The sequence below is a fragment of the Schistocerca americana genome, chromosome 6 (assembly GCF_021461395.2).
Source record: "Schistocerca americana isolate TAMUIC-IGC-003095 chromosome 6, iqSchAmer2.1, whole genome shotgun sequence".
NCBI lineage: Eukaryota > Metazoa > Arthropoda > Insecta > Orthoptera > Acrididae > Schistocerca > Schistocerca americana.
Window position 1 is genome coordinate 362,127,004 of NC_060124.1, and position 21,666 is coordinate 362,148,669.

Genomic DNA, 21,666 nt, shown 5'->3' on the forward strand with positions numbered 1-21,666 from the left:
TTTTTCCAAATAAAATTTTACTTTTTCTATAATTTAGTTGATTCTGTAATAAAGCTTAGATCTACTATAAGTATGGACTATTGCAAGATATAGAAAAAAATTAGAGCAATGCTTTATAAACTGTAGGAAATATTTGTACCTGAATTCTGAAAAAATACAACTTGCAGGAAGTTGTGAATGAAGATATGAGTCCACTTAAACTGTGGCTCAGAACAGTCTTGAAGCATAGTCTTCATCCTGCAGCATTTCTTCATCTTCAAGCTTCCTCTTGGGATTCCTTTTAGCACTTCTTGCTTCTTTGGTAACTTGAATAGCGAATCTTTCAGCTTAATGCATCAGTTGTCTGTCATACACAAGCAATTGATCTTCCATATTAGAGCCACATTTTATGCCTAAATTTCTCAGGACTTCCAACCTTCCTATCACTCCATAATTGAAACATATCACTGCATCTAGTACACCAACTTTTAATGTATTTAGTCCCACAAAAACATTCTTGGATAATATTTGCCATATGCAATGGTTGAAATTTTCATTTGTATTCTGTGTGTCCCCATGAAGACATTTATTAAGCAAGTCAGGGTCACTCACGTCTCTAAAACTTGGTTTTATTTCATTCATAACAGGCTCAGGAAGAGAATGCTAATGATGGTATATTTGACCACTTTCTTTTGCCTTTTTGGTAATCACACCAAGAATATGCTCCTTTAGAGCTAAGCCCCTGAACAGGGTGGTCATCTGTGGACAACTTATAAAAGTAGGTGGCCCATACAGCCCATATTGTCACTCAGTAAGTTTAATAAAAAATTGTGGGAAAGTTGAAAGATTCTAAACACTTGGGGGTGATCTCCACAGAAGGCATATTGAGTGGGTTGGAGATCAAAATCGAGGATCGAAGTCGGAAAGCAATATTACTTCAGTCTGTCAAGCAATTTCAAACTACAGCTGTACAAAATACTGTTTCATGAAGATTAAAGTACTGAATAATCAGACTGATAGTTAATATGTACTACTATGGACACAGCCAAAAAAGTTGAAAATTTGACAATTCTCATTTCAACTGTCTCATCAATATTGTGAACACAAAGAAGCTGAAGGCTGGATACAGTTGACTTATTGCATGGAACACTGAATGTTGGGTGAAAAAAAGAACATGGGGAACTTTGGCCGCAGAGTTTTCAGTTGACGCAACATTGAGCGACTTGTGTGTCGATGATGATGAAATGACAATGAGGACAGCACAACACCCATTCCTCGAGTCGTTGAATATCTCCAACCCAGCCAGGGATTGAACCCAAACCAGCTACATGGCAGTTAGATGTGCAGACCACCCAGCTAAGGGGCAGACCAGTTGGGTACAAAAATACATTTATTATATCTGTCCACCCTAAGGGCTAAATACTGCCATGTAAGAGGCACTAGAGAAGAGTTAAAATGATTCACAGTGTGCCACATGGCACGAGACAGTAACAATGTTCCGGCATCACAAACATCCGAAACAGTTACAACTGTTTTGGGCTGCACATAAATAGGAGAATTAATCTGCAAACTGGCAGGAACTGTCAGAGATTCGCTGCCTGAACAAACCCAATGTTTTGATGACTATTCTAGACGTCTTTGTAGAGTGTTGCGAGTGAAGACCATGAGCAAAAACCATGCTAGCAACACAAGACTAATAGACCAGTTTCAGAAAAATAGTGTACCCAAATTAAATTTTCAACGCAGTTAGTCAGCACAAAATACACAAAAAACCACCCCAGGAAAATCTGTGAAATCATATTATGCAGATAAGTTTAATTATTCAGTAGAATGTCAAGGATATATCCTGCAGTTTCAAGAAACTGACATTTAGTTCCATAAGTGTATGAAAAACAAATATCACTAACTCATCTTTTGTTCCATCAAGCAATAACTTTAGCCACTGCTGATGGATATTTTTTGCTTTCCACTCATGTTGTTATGATGCCTACCATAAACAATATTTTTGTGTATATTAATATTTACAATAGACCGAAAATAAGGCTAAGAAAAGAATGATAATCAATTACTTCTGTCTAAGATTAGTGGTTATTCCTTGATGACCTATATGAAAGATCTTTGGAATCAGTCTTCTACATAAACCAATCTCATTTTATGATTGCAGGAGTGGCGCTAGGCAAGGGCTAAAATTTGCCATGTCTCTCTACTCATGAGGTGCTTCCAGAACATGTACTACACGAAACAGTAAGTAAATTGTAATTTTAAAAAAATACTTCATTACTTACATGACAAATTAAATTTACTGATTACACTGAGGTGACAAGAATTATGGGATAGCGATAGGCACATATACATGTGGCGGTAGTATCGTGTACACAAGGTTTAAAAGGGCAGTGCATCGGCGAGGCTGTCATTTGTACTTAGGTGAATCGTGTGGAAAGTTTTCCGACGTTATTATTGCTGCATGACGGGAATTAACAGACTCCAAACACACAATGGCAGTTGGAGCTAGATGTATAGAACATTCCATTATGGATGTCGCTAGGGAACTGAATATTCTGAGATACACAGTGTCAAGAGTCTACCGAGAATACCAAATTTCACGCATTACCTCTCAACACTGCCAATGGAGTAGCCAACGGCCTACTCTTAACGCCCAAGAGCAGCGGCGTTTTCAAAGAGTTGCCAGTGCTAACAGACAAATAGTACTGTGTGAGATAACTACAGAAATCGATGTAGGACGTGCACCGAACCGTATCTGTCAGGAAAGTGGGGCAAAATTTGGCGTTAATGGGCTATGGGACCAAACGACTGACACACGAGCCTTCGCTAACAGCACGGCATCGCCTGTGTTGGCTCTCCTGGGATCGTTATCACATCGGTTGGACCTTAGATGACTGAAAACCGTGGCCTGGTCAGATGAGTCCCAATTTCACTTGGTGAGAGCTGATGGTGGGATTCGAGTGTGGTGCAGAGCCCCAAGAAGCCTTGGACCCAAGTTGTCAACAAGGACTGTGCAAGCTGGTGATGGCTCCATAGTGGTGGGGCTGTGTTTACATGGAACAGAGTCTTCTGGTCCAACCGAACCGATCATTGACTGGAAATGTTTATGTTTCGCTACTTGAAGACCATTTGCAGCCATTCATGAATTTCATGTTACCAAACAATGATGGATTTTTTTTGGATTTCAATACTCCCTGTCGGGACTTGTTTGAAGAACATTTCGGACAGTTCAAGCGAATTATTTGACCACCCACATTGCCTGACACGAATCCCATCGAGAATTTATGGGACATAATCGAGAGGTCAGTTTGTGCAGAAAATCCTGCTTCGGTAATAGTTTCGCAATTATGGACGCCTGTAGAGGCAGCATGGCTCAGTATTTCTGCAGGGGACTTCCGACTTGTTGAGTGCATGCCATGTTGAGCCGCTGCGCAATGCTGGGAAAATGGAGGTCCGACACAAATTAGAAGGCATCCCATGACGACTTTTGTCAACTCGGTGTATTTGCCCACTATTGATCCCGAAAATGCAGAATGATTTCTCTGCTTGATTTCAAGAAAAACCGTGAAGATGGTTCTTTTGGGACTGTAGTGACTAAGAACAATGTGTGAAACTGCAGGAACATTACAGTCCTGGATTTATAAGATGATTTTACAATTTTACACATGGGATAAAACTCTGGATCACTAAACATTATAGATTATAAGGAATAACTTACAGGCCAAGGTAACCAGTTGGTTGGTTGGTTTGGGGAATTAAAGGGACCAGACTGCGACGGTCATCGACCCCTTTGTCCAAGTACTAAAAAACACCCACAGAGAATAAAAAACGAGTAACAGGATAGAGCACAGACGACACAGAACAAGAGAAACTGAGACAAAGACCAGACAAAACGAACTAAAAGCACACAGAGTGTGACGGTGGTTGGCCGACCAGAGAAATAAAAAAGGAAAAGCCAACCACTTGAAACACATTAAAAAATCAGTTTAAAACCGGAGGCCAAAGGCCAGAATCAACACAAAACAATAAGATAAAAACAGAAACACTCAGATTAAAGAATAAAAACCCCCTGCCCGAATAAAACGTAAAACTAAGTCAGCCATAGCCGGGTCATCTGTTAAAAGGGCAGGGAGCGAGTCAGGCAGTGCGAACGACTGCCTGAGCGCAGCTAAAAACGGACACTCCAATAAAACGTGAACCACGGATAAAACGGAGCCGCAGCGACATAGAGGCGCGTCCTCACGGCGCAATAAGTGGCCGTGCGTAAACCGAGTGTGCCCAATGCGCAGCCGGCAGAGGACAACAGACTCCTTGCGAGAGACCCGCAAGGAGGAGCGCCACACACCGGTAGCCCCCTTGATGGCCCGAAGTTTGTTGCGTGAAGGCAGGGCGCGCCATTCAGTGTCCCAAAGGTCCAGAATTTTGCGGCGTAGGAACGCTCGCAAATCTGTCTCCGGGAGGCCAACGTCCAGAGATGGTGCACTAGTCGCCTCTTTCGCCAGCCGGTCAACATTCTCGTTGCCGGGGATCCCAACATGGCCTGGGGTCCACACGAAGACCGCAGAGCGGCCGCAACGCGCAAGAGTATGCAGGGACTCATGGATAGCCATCACCAGACGGGAACGAGGAAAACACTGGTCAAGTGCTCGTAAACTGCTCAAGGAATCGCTACAGATGACGAAGGACTCACCTGAGCAGGAGCGGATATACTCTAGGGCTCGAAAGATGGCGACCAGCTCAGCAGTGTAAACGCTGCAGCCAGCCGGCAAGGAACGTTGTTCGGAATGGTCCCCTAGAGTGAGCGCATAACCGACTCGACCAGCAACCATCGAGCCGTCGGTGTAAACAATGCCAGAGCCCTGATACGTGGCCAGGATGGAATAAAAGTAGCGGCAGAAGGCCTCTGGAGGGACCGAGTCCTTCGAGCCCTGTGCCAAGTCGAGCCGAAGGCAAGGGCGAGGAACACACCACGGGGGTGTACGCAGAGGCGCCTGGAAAGGAGGCGGAACAGGGAAAAACCCAAGCCCGCAGAGAAGCTCCTTGACACGTATGGCGATCGGACAACCCGACCGGGGCCGACGTTCCGGCAGATGGACGACTGACGGCGGGAACAGGAGACGATAGTTAGGATGCCCGGGCGAGCTTAGAACATGGGCAGCATAAGCGGCTAGCAAACGTTGGCGTCGGAACCGCAGTGGAGGGACACCTGCCTCCACGAGTAAGCTGTCCACAGGGCTGGTGCGGAAAGCACCAGTGGCAAGGCGTATCCCGCTGTGGAGAATTGGGTCCAGCACCCGCAACACAGACGGGGATGCTGAGCCATATGCCAGGCACCCATAATCCAGACGGGACTGGATTAACGCCTGGTAGAGCCGTAACAGGGTAGAGCGGTCGGCTCTCCAGCGGGTGTGGCTCAAACATCGCAGTGCATTGAGATGCCGCCAACACGTCTGTTTGAGCTGCCAGATATGAGGCAGCCAAGTCAACCGGGCATCGAAAACCACCCCCAAAAACCTGTGTGATTCCACCACCGAAAGAAGTTCGCCGTTAAGAGAAAGCTGCGGCTCCGGGTGGACAATATGTCGCCGGCAGAAATGCATAACGCAGATCTTGGCTGCCGAAAACTGAAACCCATGCGCTACAGCCCAAGACTGCGCCCGACGGATAGCGCCCTGTAGCTGACGTTCAACAGCTGCAATGCCGGGAGAGCTGTAATAAAGGCAGAAGTCGTCAGCATACAGGGAAGCGGAGACAGAGTGTCCCACGGCCGCAGCAAGACCGTTAATGGCTATTAAAAACAGACAGACACTTAAAACGGAACCCTGTGGCACGCCGTTCTCCTGGACGTGGGAGGAACTATACGAGGCCGCGACTTGCACGCGGAAGGTACGACACGACAGAAAATTGCGGATAAAAATCGGCAGAGGACCCCGAAGACCCCATCCATGAAGCATAGAAAGAATGTGATGACGCCACGTCGTATCGTATGCCTTCCGCATGTCGAAAAAGACAGCGACCAGGTGCTGACGGCGGGAAAAGGCAGGATGGATGGCCGACTCCAGGCTCACCAGATTGTCGGCGGCGGAGCGGCCTTTACGGAACCCACCCTGAGATGCAGCCAGAAGGCCCCGAGACTCCAGTACCCAATTCAAGCGCCGGCTCACCATCCGTTCAAGCAACTTGCAAAGAACGTTGGTGAGGCTAATGGGACGGTAGCTGTCCACCTCCAGAGGGTTCTTTCCAGGTTTCAAAACGGGGATGACAATGCCTTCCCGCCATTGCGACGGAAACTCCCCCTCGACCCAAATACGGTTGTAAAGATCGAGAAGGCGCCGCTGGCAGTCCACTGAAAGGTGTTGCAGCATCTGACAGTGGATGCCATCTGGCCCAGGAGCGGTACCAGGGCAAGCAGCGAGGGCACTGCGAAATTCCCACTCACTAAATGGAGCATTGTAAGGTTCTGGGTGGTTGGTGCGAAACGAAAGGCTCCGACGTTCCATCCGCTCTTTAATGGAGCGGAAGGCCTGGGGGTAATTCGCAGAAGCGGAACTCATAGCAAAATGCTCTGCTAAGCGATTTGCAATGACGTCGGAGTCAGTACAAACTGCTCCATTCAGTGAGAGCGCAGGGACGCTGACAGGTGGCCGATAGCCGTAGACGCGTCGAATCTTGGCCCAGACCTGCGATGGAGTGACATGGAGGCCAATTGTGGACACATACCGCTCCCAGCACTCCTTCTTGCCTTGGCGGATAAGGAGGCGGGCCCGCGCACGCAGCCGTTTGAAGGCGATAAGGTGGTCGAGGGAGGGGTGTCGCTTGTGACGCTGGAGCGCCCGCCGGCGATCTTTAATCGCTTCTGCGATCTCAGGCGACCACCAAGGCACAGCCTTCCGCCGAGGGGACCCACAGGAATGGGGAATGGCAGATTCGGCGGCAGTAACGATGCCGGTGGTGACCGATTGAACCACCGCATCAGTGTCATCGGTAGAGAGAGGCTCAAAAGCGGCAGTGGAGGAGAACAAGTCCCAGTCAGCCTTATTCATAGCCCATCTGCTAGGGCGCCCAGAAGAGTGGCGCTGTGGTAGTGACAAAATGATCGGAAAATGGTCACACAGGTCGTCATGCACACTCCAGTGGACAGACGGTAAGAGGCTATGGCTACAGATTGAAAGGTCAATGGCGGAGTAGGTGCCATGCGCCACACTGAAGTGTGTGAAGGCACCATCATTTAACAGCGAGAGATCGAGCTGCGACAATAAATGCTCAACGATGGCGCCTCGACCTGTTGCCACCGACCCACCCCACAGAGGGTTATGAGCGTTGAAGTCGCCCAATAGCAAGAAAGGTGGCGGCAATTGGCGACCAGTGCAGCCAGGACATGCTGCGAGACATCACCATCCGGTGGAATGTAAAGACTGCAGACGGGAACAGCCTGTGGCGTCCACACGCGTACAGCGACAGCCTCTAAAGGCGTCTGGAGAGGGACAGACTCGCTGTGCAGAGTGTGAAGGACATATATGCAGACGCTACCAGACACCCTTTCATAAGCTGCTCGGTTCTGATAATAACCCCGATAGCCACGGAGGGCGGGGGTTCGCATTGCTGGAAACCAAGTTTCCTGGAGAGCAATGCAGAAGAAAGGGTGAAGGCTGATAAGTTGGCGGAGCTCAGCTAGATGGTGGAAGAAACCGCTGCAGTTCCACTGGAGGATGGTGTTGTCCATGGCTGGGAAAGGCGTGACGGGACTGGGAAGGCAGATTACGCCACTGGGTCACCTGCTGCCTCCGATGGAGCATCCGTGCAAATGCCATCCATTGCGTCCGCGGGACCGGCAAGAGCGAGGTCCTCAGCGGACGCCAGAATCTCCACCTCGTCCTCAGAGGCAGAGCTTGTAGGAAGCGGCGGGATCGGTGCCACCGCAATACCGTTCGTCTTGGGGACTTTCTTCTTTTTCTGCTGGTCACGCTGTGCCTTCGGCGGTTCAGGCTGCATGGGCTTCACTGGGTCAGTCTCAGGGACAGACGACGACCGCGAGGCCCGACGACCAGGGACTGGCGGTTGTTTCAACCACTTGCAGGCGTCCGCTTTTCCACTGGTCGTAACTTGCGAAGGGAGGTCCCCAAGGGATCCCTTCCTGGCGAGAGCAGCCGAAGAAGTCTTACGCTTCTCCGGCTGGGAAGGGGGAGCTGATGTCCCCGAAGGTTGGGAGGGTGTTGCTCCTGGAGAAGAGGGAGCAGGAGCAACAGGGTGTGAAGTGCCCCCCACAAGCAAGGGGGCCGGTGGATGCTGACCGATCTTAGAGCCGATTCGTGATGACGGGAGAACCGTCGTTGCAGCAGTGGCGTAGGTTGACGGCATTGTCACAGGATGGAGCCTCTCATATTTCCGTCGAGCCTCGGGGTAGGTCAGCCGGTCCAAGGTCTTATATTCCATTATCTTCCGTTCTTTCTGCAATATCCTCCAGTCCGGCGAGCAGGGGGAATGGTGTTCTCCGCAGTTAACACAGATAGGAGGCGGGGCACATGGAGTATCGGGATGCAAAGGACGTCCGCAATCCCGACACGTGATGCTGGAAGTACAGCGAGATGACATGTGCCCGAACTTCCAGCATTTAAAACACCGCATCGGAGGAGGGATATATGGTTTCACATCACAACGGTAAACCATCACCTTAACCTTTTCGGGTAAGACATCACCCTCAAAGGCCAAGATGAAGGCACCGGTGGCGACCTGATTATCCCTCAGACCCCGATGGACGTGCCGGACGAAGTGAACACCTCGTCGTTCGAGGTTGGCGCGTAATTCATCGTCGGACTGCAGAAGAAGATCCCGGTGGAATATAATACCCTGGACCATGTTCAGACTCTTATGCGGCGTGATGCTAACGGAAACATCCCCCAACTTGTCACAATTGAGCAACCTCCGTGACTGGGCAGAGGATGCCGTTTTTATCAACACCGATCCGGACCGCATCTTGGACAAGCCCTCCACCTCACCGAACTTGTCCTCTAAATGCTCTACAAAGAACTGAGGCTTCACGGATAGAAAAGATTCCCCATCAGCTCTGGTACAGACAAGATATCTGGGCGAATACGTCTCACTGTCACGCAATGCCTGTCGTTCCTCCCATGGTGTGGCGAGGGAGGGGAACGATTTGGGGTCATAAACGTTACCTTTAAAATGGGCTCTCGAACGCTTAGAGACTGCTGACGGCTGGCCGCCAGCGAGAGATGATGTACCACGCTTCATTGCGGGTCATCCGCCCTGATGCCACCTACTCCGACCAAGGGCCCTCCCCACGGGCGCCACCCAGCCACAGCAAAGGCCACCTGGCAGGATGGCCATTGCCGGGAGTCCTGATGCCCCAGGGAGATGGGCAACTACTCCTTGGCATACGTGGGGAGTGAACGGCGCAGGCATCAGTAGAGCGATCCCTGTGTTGTCAGGGGGCTACAACCAAGAGGGTACATGGCGGCCCCACCACAACGGACTGGCTACCGTGCTGGATCTTAGGTGCAAAAATGGCCAAGGTCGTTGTCACAGTTAAAAGAAACACTGCAGAGTGCAGCGTGGTAATCGCCCAAGAGATCGAAAACGAGCGGGACACCATTGCAACGACGAGAAAGACGGCTATAGGTCTAATTGCACGAAGGATACAGTGCACCATGTAAGGTGCCCTTCCCCAATTGGCTCGCTCTTCGGAATAATTTAGATAGATGGAGGTCAAACCCGAGAGGGGACCATCACATAAGGCCGAAACGTTTGAGACTCCTTTTAGTCGCCTCTTACGACAGGCAGGAATACCGCGGGCCTATTCTTACCCCCGAACCCGCAGGGGGGAAGGTAACCAGTTATTGAGTGTTTGCAGTTAGTGGTACTGAAATAGTTTTTTGGCTGTGTTAGACGGTATTTCAGTAACTGCCGATACTATGGGCCACCTGTTGCGTCATTCAAGCTCACAATATATGACCATAGGGACTCATATTTGTAAGCAAATAAGAGGTTATTTCCTTGGAGAGACAAAGACATGATTCCAGCGTTCTTACATCTGTAGGAATAACTTTTCTTGACATGACTTACTTTACCTTATGTGATCAGGCCCAGATGACTGTGCTCAGCTACAAGGCTTGTGTTCCACTGGATTCTGTTTCCTGATTTCTGCCACCAACCACCCTAATACCAATCTGCAGCAAGGCCTCATGAATTCCATCTCTTCTTTTCTTTCGTCTGCCTCTTGGTCTTCATCTGTGGTGAATAAAATGTACGGATTTCAAAGGCCATCAATAGCACTAGGACAAGAGGCGTTTCTGGCCCACTTTTGATATCAAATTGATACGCAAATTAAAAAATGCGACAGCTGATTGATTTATGACCTTAAACTATTGTTCTGCTAAGTGGTTTTTCATGTAACCACCCCCCTCCCCTTAACCTATAGTTCTGCTAAATGTTTCATGATCCCTTGATGGTTGATTTATGACTGCCCTGGGATAATCAGTCCTTATGAGAAACTCATCATCCTTTTTCCCTCCTTCTCTCTACTGCACTGGGAAGAGGGACACTTGTTCAGTTCAGAGCCATTCATACCCCTCTGGTGAAAAGCCCCAACCCTCCCCTCCCCCACTTCCCCCCCTCCATTCCCCACCTGGAAATTGGCCGGAAGAAGATGTAGTCTATGCTGTAAAGGAAGGTTTTCACGATATGAAATTCAAATCAGTGTCAATAATATATTGTTGCATATTCATTATTTAATCAATTTGCAGGAGACAGGCTCCTCTTTGGTTGGAAGTAACTCAGTTGTGGTACCTCCACTCTTATGACATCACCCCACATCCTATTGATGAATACTGGTGCAGTTAGGTCAAAATCCGTACTGCATCGATACCCCAACCCATCAGTTCTCTAGAAATACAGAGGCACTTTTGATTGATCACTTGCATATTTTGGAGTAAATATCTTATCAAATCGATTGACTGTGTGGAATATTGCAATTTACAGGAAAACCACTCCTAATATATCTTAGGTCTTGTATGTACTGACTCATGACTACACAAGCACCCTCCTCCACCATACGTCTGACGAAAAAAACCTTCTGATCGCATCTTTGTGTGGGCCACACTGCACCACACATGACAGATCGCTGGCAACCCTTTGACTACCAAGCACTGGGCTGGCAGGCACCTGAGGATGAATGTGTGATACCATATGCTGGCTTCCTTTGAAATATGATACCAGACTCTCTTCCTGTCTTCTTTCTAGACACACATATTCCACACAAGGTCAATGGAACCAGCTGCTGTACGTGCTAGCCCTATTATGCAGTTACTGACTGAGTTACTTCACAAAACCAACAGCAGAGGGCCCTGGGGGAAAGCAGCACACCCAACTTTTCTCCCTCCAACCATCTCCTCCCCTTCCCCCTTGTCAGTCTGGTTACTTTCTGTTGGATAAAGCATCAGGTGGCAGCAACTCTTTAATATTGGTACCTGGGGGCTATTGAAACACGTATTCTCTCTCCATCTCTCTCTCTTTCGCTGCTCTGCCACCCCCCCCCCCCCCTGCCCCTCTCAAGTGACTACTGCTTGACTGGTGAGCGTCTGTTGTGGGTTACCAGAAACCACACTAACCCCTCTTATGCCCTGAACAAAGCAGCAGATACGTGGTAAACTCCAGCTGTGAATGTCTTGGAAATAGTCCACTTGCGCTGTCCCCACTCTATCAAACTGATTGACTAATTAATGAAATCGATGCCCTCTGAGTGAGAGAGGTTTTCCATGCTCCCTATTGGTGGATACGAGGTCTGGCATATTTGGCAGGAAAATCTGGGAATATCTGTCCCACAACCACCCAATTTCCAAATCATACTCTTCCCCCTCTTGGATTTCCTTCCCTCCTACTGGTGGATGTTGGCTCAGTTAGGTCGTTTGGCGGGAAATCCATTATGTTGGAGGTATCAGAAAACTGTAGTGAGAATTTCAATTTTCAGCTCAGTTGGGCTTTGTCCTTAAGCAATTTGTAGGAGACATGGCAAGGGTTTGACTGTAGTTTGCTCACAGTATCACCACTTGTACTGGAAAAAATAAATTGATCAATCAGGAATTTTTCATCGCAATTGGAAGCGATACTGTACAAAATTATTGCTGTCATTTCAAATTTCGGCGCACATTTATGCCGTCATGGTTGTGTTATTCTCAACCACCTACAGGTGTGCTAAATGTATTTTTTAAAGCACTATAGAATTCCCAAGTTGGTTCTCTCTGCTAAACCAGGAAGGAGAAGGAGGGGAAAGAGCCTGATAGGATAGTAACAATAACTAATCCACATTTATTTAAACAAATACCACTCCATCTTTTTGCCGGATGATAGAGTCCACTGGAATGTACTGAGAAGCACTCAGTGCAACATATAGCAGCCAACAGCTCATGGACAGTGCACTTTGTTAACACATACACATAAAGCATGGTCCATTACATAGTAGTTGGCATGACTGGATATCGGAGATAGAGGAAATTTCATTAGACTACCGCTGCCAGTCATCTTTGCACACTCGTCTTCTAGAATCCACACGTCAGTCGTACTAGATACTCAGAGGCCGGAGAGACTGCTGCCATGACCGCCAAGCCGACAATTGGTCAATTTACATGGGGAGGAGGGAATAATCGTCCAGTGAAAATACTAGCTGAATATACTCAAATTTCTACATAAAAATCGGAGAATATCGCCACACACACGATCGCGAAGGCTTCCCAAGGCATACTGACTATCAGTTCACTATTCACCCGCTCATGTGACGACACGGTGAGGTCAACTGCACACTCGTAACTGAGTTCTGGAGGCTCAGTGGTGGCTCACGACTTAAGCCAAACATGTTCATTCGTTCCAGCCACGGGCTACCTCTGCCACGTTCAGAGATACCAAGTAGAAAAAAATGGTTCAAATGGCTGTGAGCACTATGGGACTTAACATGTGAGGTCATCAGTCCCCTAGAACTTAGAACTACTTAAACCTAACTAACCTAAGGACATCACACACATCCATGCCCGAGGCAGGATTCGAACCTGCGACCATAGCGGTAGCGCGGTTCCAGACTGAAGCGTCTAGAACCGCTCGGCCACAGCGGCCGGCTACCAAGTAGAGTCGTCATAGAAAACCAGACACACATTTACAGTGTAGTTACAATTAAATATTGCAATAGAACCACCATCCGATGACCATTCAACAATTAGCCAAGTACCGGAAATACTTCCTTGTGATTTCCCATGTAAATCTATATCCTCTTTATGCACTCCATCTTCAGGCCACAAGTGGCCCATCGGGACCATCCGACCGCCGTGTCATCCTTAGCTGAAGATGCGGATAGGAGGGGCATCTGGTCAGCACACCGCTCTCCCGGTCGTTATGATGGTTTTCTTTGACCGGAGCCGCTACTATTCGGTCCAGTGGCTCCTCAATTGGCATCACGAGGATGAGTGCACCCCGAAAAATGGCAACAGCACATGGCGGCCCAGATGGTCACCCATCCAAGTTCCGGCCACGCCCGACAGCGCTTAACCTCGGTGATCTGACGGGAACCGGTGTACCCCACTACGGCAAGGCCGTTGCCATATCCTCTTTATGACTAGACATAATTTTCCACATAAAATCTTTCATACCCCTTATGGCTATCAATGCACTGAAATTGCAGTTTTTCACATTAAATCTGTCCCTGCCTCATCAAGGGACATAGTCCCACCCACATCATTTTCTTCAGACATGACAGAACACTGACCACAGTAACTTCACACTCCAACAAAAACACATCTCAGACAAGGAATGAAATTTTCATTTATATGTGTGCAGTACCCAAAAGAATTACAGTATATCCACATTCACATCAGCTAGGTGTCTCGATTATCCTCAGTTATAGTAAATGATTCTTCCAGCCAATCATATTCGAGAATAGACTGCTGGTATTTTTAGTCAGCACTTCCGGAAAGTGCTGCATTCCACCAAGCCTCACTCAAACAAGTGCTGTAAAGCGCAAGGTGTCCAGAACTATGTTATAATCAACAGCGTTCCCACAGATTAAAGGGTTGGAAAGACCACCGATATGGGTTGATGTACTGTAATATACATTGCAGTCGATAGTGCAACAAAGAATACGTGAGGATCTGCTTCAGGGAGCCGATGAGAGGGCGTTCCGTGTATCCATGACGTTACAGCCAAGCTGGCTGCTCTGTTTGTAAACTACAGCAGATCCAGTTGAACCTCTGAACTGGTATATTGAGCAGGTGTTTACGAAGTGAATTATCATCGTTACACTTAGATATATTCGTCAATGTGTTGAAATCACAGCTGCCCATGAAAATCTGTCCTCCCGTAAAGGCTAGACATACGTAATATTTTACAGAAACATTAGCCTGATCACTTCCCACACACGTATGGTGACATGTCGAAACACTAACCCCAGTAACTTTACATTCCAACAACATAACATTCTCTACAAGTACTTTCAATGCATTTTACCCAGTTAGTTGAGGTCGAAACTACCATTCTCGACTAATTGTCACGTCAGCAAAACATCGCGTCGATCTCGTGATGCTATCAGCCAGGGACTTTGCAGCACGGTTCTCAATTTCTGTATCATTGCTAAGCCACCTCCTCCATTACTTTGGGATGGTGACATGCATGTGAACATATCGCGAACCCAGTTACACTACCTACATCACATGACACAAAACAGTGTTTCTTAGTGTAGGAAGTAGCCACCAGCAGGGAGGATGTGTAAAAACTATGTACCTTAGCCGAAACACTTTATAAATTCGGTAAGATCTTATTACGATTTGCCATTTGCATTTAATTTTTTACTGATCTGGGTTCCCAAATTTTGTGTTTTTTTAAGATTTTATTACGGTTTGCCATTTCCATTTAATTCTGCTATTGGTCTGGGTTCTCACCTTTTATGTTTTCTTATCTATTGGCTGCCTAGAATGCAGGATCCATTTCGGAGTCTCTATAATTGTCCACACAATTATCATATTTAGTGGTTCTGGGTGTTGCCTTTTTTAGCCATAAATTTTAATGCTGAACTTATGTACTGGGATGTAGCATGAAAAGACTTTTACCATGCTTTCATATATGTTTAAGTGTCAACTTCGCGTTCTACAAATACTTCATAATCTTTAGATTCGATGCAGAAGAAGACTAGAGGCACAAGACGACAATCAATCTATTTGATGCAAATGACGTACATATTTCTCACAGTTTATAATCGATAAGTGCAGCAATAATTATGGTGCTGCACTAAACTCTCAAAGAAAACACGTAATAAGGTATTCTCAATGCATTTGGTACTAACATACTAGAATGCTAACGTTTCTACTACTTTTCGTCATCTTTGTATGATTTCCTAGGCCAAAGGGGAGACATTTTTATAAATCTGTAATGGGCGGCTAAAAACAACAGTTTCGTTGCCTGCAAGCAACAATATAAAAACCACCTTTCTATTTCCGATTTCTTTCTTCCATCTTATCTGATAACTTTACCATATTATTTTTTCATCTTCCCTAGACTAGCCAACTTCTTTTTCAGATTTGGGTCCCTTGTACTGCTGCCATATGTTTCTGTTGGTATGTCATTACTCACGGACGACAGCAATGTAATAACGAAATTGCTTGACACCATTATGTCAGGGTAGTTGGAAGGTAGGGAACCAGGTAATGGCCCAAGTAAGGCTGTGAGGATGGGTGGCTAGTGCACCTACCTCCGAAAAGCAAAGTTCCGGAGTTCGAGTATTGGTCTGGCACACAGTGTTGATCTGCCAAGAAGTGTCACTTGACGCCATGTCAATATGACTGACATTAATGGAATACCATATATTCATACTCTATCTATAACAACAAAAACAAGCATTATCAGCTAATACAGCTTTGCAGTATGCTTAGTATAACGTTAACTCACGAAGGCCACATCCTACATGAGTGACAGAAATGACTGACAGGTGCAACAGCTTCAGGTGACATAAAACGACCGCAGACCTAGGTACAGAAGTGTCCTAGGTTGGTGACGTCCGCAACACTGCCTGTCATCCGTTACAACTGGAGATATATGAATATTGTCACTACAGCACAATTGTCAGCGAAGGCTACAGTTGTGAGTTCTTGACAAAGTGCTGGAGCGGATGCGCTGGCTGCTATAAAATACTTGTTATCTGATATTAAGAAAACTATTTGGTGAAAAATTCTGTTTCTTTCATATCTTACAGCTTGACATCTTCTCTTGATTAAGGACTGAATTTCTTTTCGTTATTCATCTTAGTTACTGTGCTGCACGAACCTAAGTAAATGACTGCACAATTGTTTTTTAGAGTTTGCAGAGTGACAAATGCATTGCGTAGACTTTGCATATAATTAATCTTAGGTCATACGTTTCTCTGTATGAAATGAAGCGAACATATCGAAATCGTATTTAAAGTTGAGATCAGAATTATATATTTCTTAGTTTTCGAGATTTTGGATTTTATGTCTGGCGGATGGCTTATGTACTGTGCGCCCGACTATGCCCGTGTGTATTCGGAATCATGACACTGCAAAAATTGTCATATTTCATAAACAGTTCGAGATATCGGCACACGGTTTCCCTTTTTTCTTTTTTTATGCAAGTGATAGCATACAAAGAGAAACGTATTTGTTCTATGATGAACACTCAAAACGTTTCTGTCAAATGTTCTAGTGGAGTAAAAACAGGATTCACTACAAATTACACAATGGGTTTCTGCCCGAATTTTCATAGCCAAATGAGGAGTCGGAAATGAACTAACTGAACATCAAATTAACCAGCATGAGGTCGTTTTTCCTTAAAAATCTTAATTATTTGAAAGTAATGAGGTTAATTAAAAAAAACTTAGTGAATTGAGAGAACAGTGAAATGTATCTTATTAGCTGCTTCTAGCTATGTAATGAAGGGTCAAAAAGTTCATCTCTTCAAGGCCTATGTATTTTGCACATAAAAAGATGCATTTGCATGATATTTAACCGTCAAAAAGCTTCCTTTGAATCAAGTACTAAATTTAGGACATTTCGAAAACAGAGGACGCTAGGAAGGCAAACGAGTTGTCACTAAGATGTTTTCTGAATAAGACCTGATTTTTTGAGAAATGAAAAAAATCGGTCAAATGTTTTGTGGAATGATTTGTCTAAAAGTAAGAAATAAAATGGAGTGGAGAAGCATTTAACGTGCCCTCAAATGATGCTCTAAAGCATGTACAGCAGATGAGATGGATCAAATTTTTCTTTAGTCTATTTTGTTCGTATTTCTTAATTTGAGAAGAATCATTTCGCAAAACATTTAACCTTTTTCTTAACGAAACTTGTCATACTTTATTTACAGACTGTTTAGATTAATGAACACTGATTGCTGATGAATTGCATTCCCAACAATCAAATGTCAGTAAAATTTCTTGGTTGTTCAGTATGTTTTATTAGCAGTTTAATGTGCGTGATATATTGAGATAGGTGCATATACACTTAAAGTACTTTTGCAAGACCTTAAAAATATACTTCGAGATGCCATGTGAAGAGAATAGACAAAACTTTATTCACACAGCGGATGATAGGATTATGTCTGAGGCATTTAAAATTTAAGATGTAACCTGGTCCAAACCCAGGACCCACAAAGAGATATGGTACTAATCACAGAAATTTCCGCTAGACCATAGACACCTCGTTGCTGTGGTGGGCCATTCTGCCATACTTGCAGTGGTCAATCATTGTTCCACACTTAACGGCCACTGAAAGCTCGTGGTCACTTTCATCTTTAATGGTCACCTTTAATTCAGTGGTGAGACAGTCGAATATATACTTGCTCATCCTCGTATATTTTAAGACTCTGTTTGGTGACCATCTTAGTTGATGATATAATTGATTAAGTTCGACGTGAAGAATCCTCCCTCTGTAAATTTCAAGGACAGAGCTCCTTTATCGCCTTATTTACCTAAGTAAAGGTAATCTTGTTGCATTATCATCGAGCTACAGCATTCCACGATTAATGGTCTCCATATTATGAAATTAGTTGGTCGGTTCTAGTAGCCATCTTGTAGTGGGAGTTTGTTGCTCGCATGCAGGACACCAGGGCTTGTCACCCGACACTGCTGCTTGCAGCTGAATTGTCACGTGCTCAGTCACCTGTGGGACATGACCTAAGGATGTCGGGTTACATGTAAGGAAGGGCCTCAAGCTCCTAATCTTGCCAGATGAGATAAATGGAAAAATAAACAAGGTACATTATCATCATACTGTTGAAATCAAGTACAGTGTCCGCTTCGGTCGTTCCCATCAGGCAGTCGCAGTACAGTTGACTGGCAGTTATAAGCGACAGCAAAGACTAACTGCTATTGAAATATAGGCGCAATAGCTGGCATAAAAATAGCTATTTAGTCTATCTCAACTATTAATACACACTGGAAGTGCTTGTGCCAACAGCTCAGACAGTGCGGCCAAGCGAAATGTGTGCCTGGTGATGAAGAAGTACACTACTGGCCATTAAAATTGATACACCACGAAGATGACGTGCTACAGATGCGAAATTTAACCGACAGGAAGAAGATGCTGTTATATGCAAATGATTAGCTTTTCAGAGCATTCCCACAAGGTTGGCGCCGGTGGCGACACCTACAACGTGCTGACATGAGGAAAGTTTCCAACCGATTTCTCATACACAAACGACAGTTGACAGGCGTTGCCTGGTGAAACGTCGTTGTGATGCCTCGTGTAAGGAGGAGAAATGCGTACCATCACTTTTCCGACTGTGATTAAGGTCGGATTGTAGCCTATCGCGATTGCGGTTTATCGTATCGTGACATTGCTGCTTGCGTTGGTCGAGATCCAATGACTGTTAGCAGAATATGGAATCGGTGGGTTCAGGAGAGTAATACGGAACTCCGTGCTGGATCCCAACGACCTCGTATCACTAGCAGTCGAGATGACAGGCATCTTATCCGCATGGCTGTAACGGATCGTGCAGCCACGTCTCGATCCCTGAGTCAACAGATGGGGACGTTTGCAAGACAACAGCCATCTGCACGAAAAGTTCTACGATGTTTGCAGTAGTATGGACTCTCAACTCGGAGACCATGGCTGCGGTTACCCTTGACATTGCATCAAAGACAGGAGCGCCTGCGATGGTGTACTCAACGACGAACCTGGGTGCAAAAATGGCAAAACGTCATTTTTTCGGATGAATACAGGTTCCGTTTACAGTATCATGATGGTCGCATCCGTGTTTGCCGACATGGCGGTGATCGCACATTGGAAGCGTGTATTCGTCATTGCCATACTGGTGTATCACACGGCGTGATGCTATGGGGTGCCATTGGTTACACGTCTCGGTCACCTCTTCTTCGCACTGACGGCACTTTGAACAGTGGACGTTACATTTCAGATGTGTTACGACCCGTGGCTCTACCCTACATTCGATCCCTGCGAAACCCAAAATTTCAGCAGGATAATGCACGACCGCATGTTGCAGGTCCTGTACGGGCCTTCCTGGATACAGAAAATGTTCTACTGCTGCCGTGGCCAGCACATTCTCCAGATCTCTCACCAAATGAAAACGTCTGGTCAATGGTGGACGAGCAACTGGCTCGTCACAATACGGCAGTCACTACTCTTGATGAACTGTGGTATCATGTTGAAGCTGCATGGGCAGCTGTACCTGTACACGCCATCCAAGTTCTGTTTGACTCAATACCCAGGCGTATAAAGGCCGTTATTACGGCCAGAGGTGGTTGTTCTGGGTACTGATTTCTCAGGACCTATGCACCGAAATTGCGTGAAAATGTAATCACATGTCAGTTCTAGTATAATACATTTATCCAATGAATACCCGTTTATCATCTACATTTCTTCTTGGTGTAGCAATTTTAATGGCCAGTAGTGTAGTACAACCTATTGCTGGGTCATGTGACAGGCAGAACTTAGCACAGATGGAATGGGTAATCTTTCATAATCTGTATAATTCTGTCCCCTCTCGTGCAACCAGGAGTATAATATCAAAATAATAAGTCACCTTTGGAAATTTGTAGAATGTAGTTTATGATTTCATTGTAGCTTGAATTTGTGGGCAGTTGTGAGCACGTAATTCTAGCTGTTTGGCACAATTGGCTACTGGCTGTACGGCTACAGTTCGAAAATGTCTCACCACTATTTCAGGTGTAAGTGAAGCGTCAACAAGTTACAGTAAATTTGGTGACTTTAATAAAGTGTACTGAAGAACCAGGGAAATACACACACTTAGTAAAAACATTAAACTCAGGATTCTCACAGGTAATGATAATTATTTCTGTTGTGATTCACGATCCTCTTCTAATAAGCTCAGGAAAGCCATTAACAGACATCTTACATAGAAACACAACACACTAAAATTGGAGCAGCACTCACACAAATCGTACTTTGTCTTGAAACACAGCTCATTATGTACTCTTGTTTCAGGTTTGCTGAATGGATCCGACTGACTTTATTGCTTTGTATAGCTCTGCATTGCTGTCTTGGGAAAATGGAGGACATCAGCTTCGAACCGAGGATCCTACTTAACAAAACCTGTGCTTTTACCTCTTGTCGCAGTGCGAGACAAGAATCACCTAATGACATGGATTTAGACACGTGAGTTTCTGGAAAATTATACATTAACTTACTGTGGGTGCATATTAATTTACTTATTGACTACTTGTTTTCTGGTCCATTAGATTTCTTACTGCCAGGTGTTACTGTGACCCTGATTGCAAGAAATTCCAAGACTGCTGCTATGATATATCTAACACATCTTACTACGCTTACGATCAAACCTCACTTCATTGGAGCTGTTCACATATACCTTCGCAGGCAAAGGTATGCTCTTATAATTATGTTTCTTGATAATCGATAGAAGTTTCTTTGGAAGTCATAAGGTGCTAGCAATTTATCGCTATGAGCTGTACGATCCGCTAAAAATTCTCGTCACATCGTAATTAATATTCTATGCTTCTTCTTTACGAATGCAATAAAGTGCGTGACCATACTTCCTCGTGAACACCTGGACTGGTGCACAGAAAGCTTTCTAGGTTTCCAAATACTAAAACTGAGATGTATTTTTCGAAAAAAAGTTTCTCCACTTTTGATCAGCCGTTTGTTTCACTTAACAGCATATTGTACAGTAGCACTTATTATTGTTCACAGTTTGTAAGGTATGTGCTCTCGTCAGCAATGGTTTACCTACTGGATAGTAAACCTAACTTGCTCTGATATGTAGAAACTGTGGCTTATAACAGAACCAGTAATGACACAAGTAATTCATTAATAAGCGCATTTTGACTTCGGTATGAGAAAAGGAAGTTAAATGAGCAACCCACGGTTACATTAAATAGTGCAACGGAAAATATCAGACATAGGATTAGAAAATGAACAGTATTGAACATGTATCTGACGGACAAGATCCTAACAATATCAAGAATGCAGCAGTGAGCAACACATAGTTCATCACATTGTAATTGAGATGAAGGCCCCATATTGTAACCACAATAATCAAATACTAAACATTGAATATCTACTGGGAATACGACTTAAAACTGGCTGCACGATGTTGCAGTTTGAAATATATGAATATGCATGATTTGCCAAACCGCGCTAGGTCTCTCGATATAATACTCAGTTCGAGATAATTCTTACAACATAAATA

The 21,666-nt window shown here is 45.4% G+C and overlaps 1 protein-coding gene, 1 long non-coding RNA gene and 1 pseudogene across 2 annotated transcripts in view; 2 read left to right on the top strand and 1 right to left on the bottom strand.

The window, feature by feature from the left end:
* Positions 1-20,557, top strand: part of LOC124620379 — a 68,373-nt gene extending 47,816 nt beyond the window's left edge. Inside the window, exons 2-3 of the long non-coding RNA XR_006980175.1 lie at positions 2,144-2,223; positions 20,445-20,557. This is a non-coding gene — a long non-coding RNA (uncharacterized LOC124620379). The remainder of the gene's footprint in view (positions 1-2,143; positions 2,224-20,444) is intronic.
* On the bottom strand, positions 13,464-13,582 carry LOC124620589 (annotated as a pseudogene).
* LOC124620148 overlaps positions 20,552-21,666 on the top strand; it is a 31,991-nt gene continuing 30,876 nt past the window's right edge. Inside the window, exons 1-2 of the mRNA XM_047146818.1 lie at positions 20,552-20,615; positions 20,699-20,840. Coding sequence (XP_047002774.1) covers positions 20,602-20,615; positions 20,699-20,840 — 156 coding nt within the window. The 5' untranslated portion in view covers positions 20,552-20,601. The remainder of the gene's footprint in view (positions 20,616-20,698; positions 20,841-21,666) is intronic.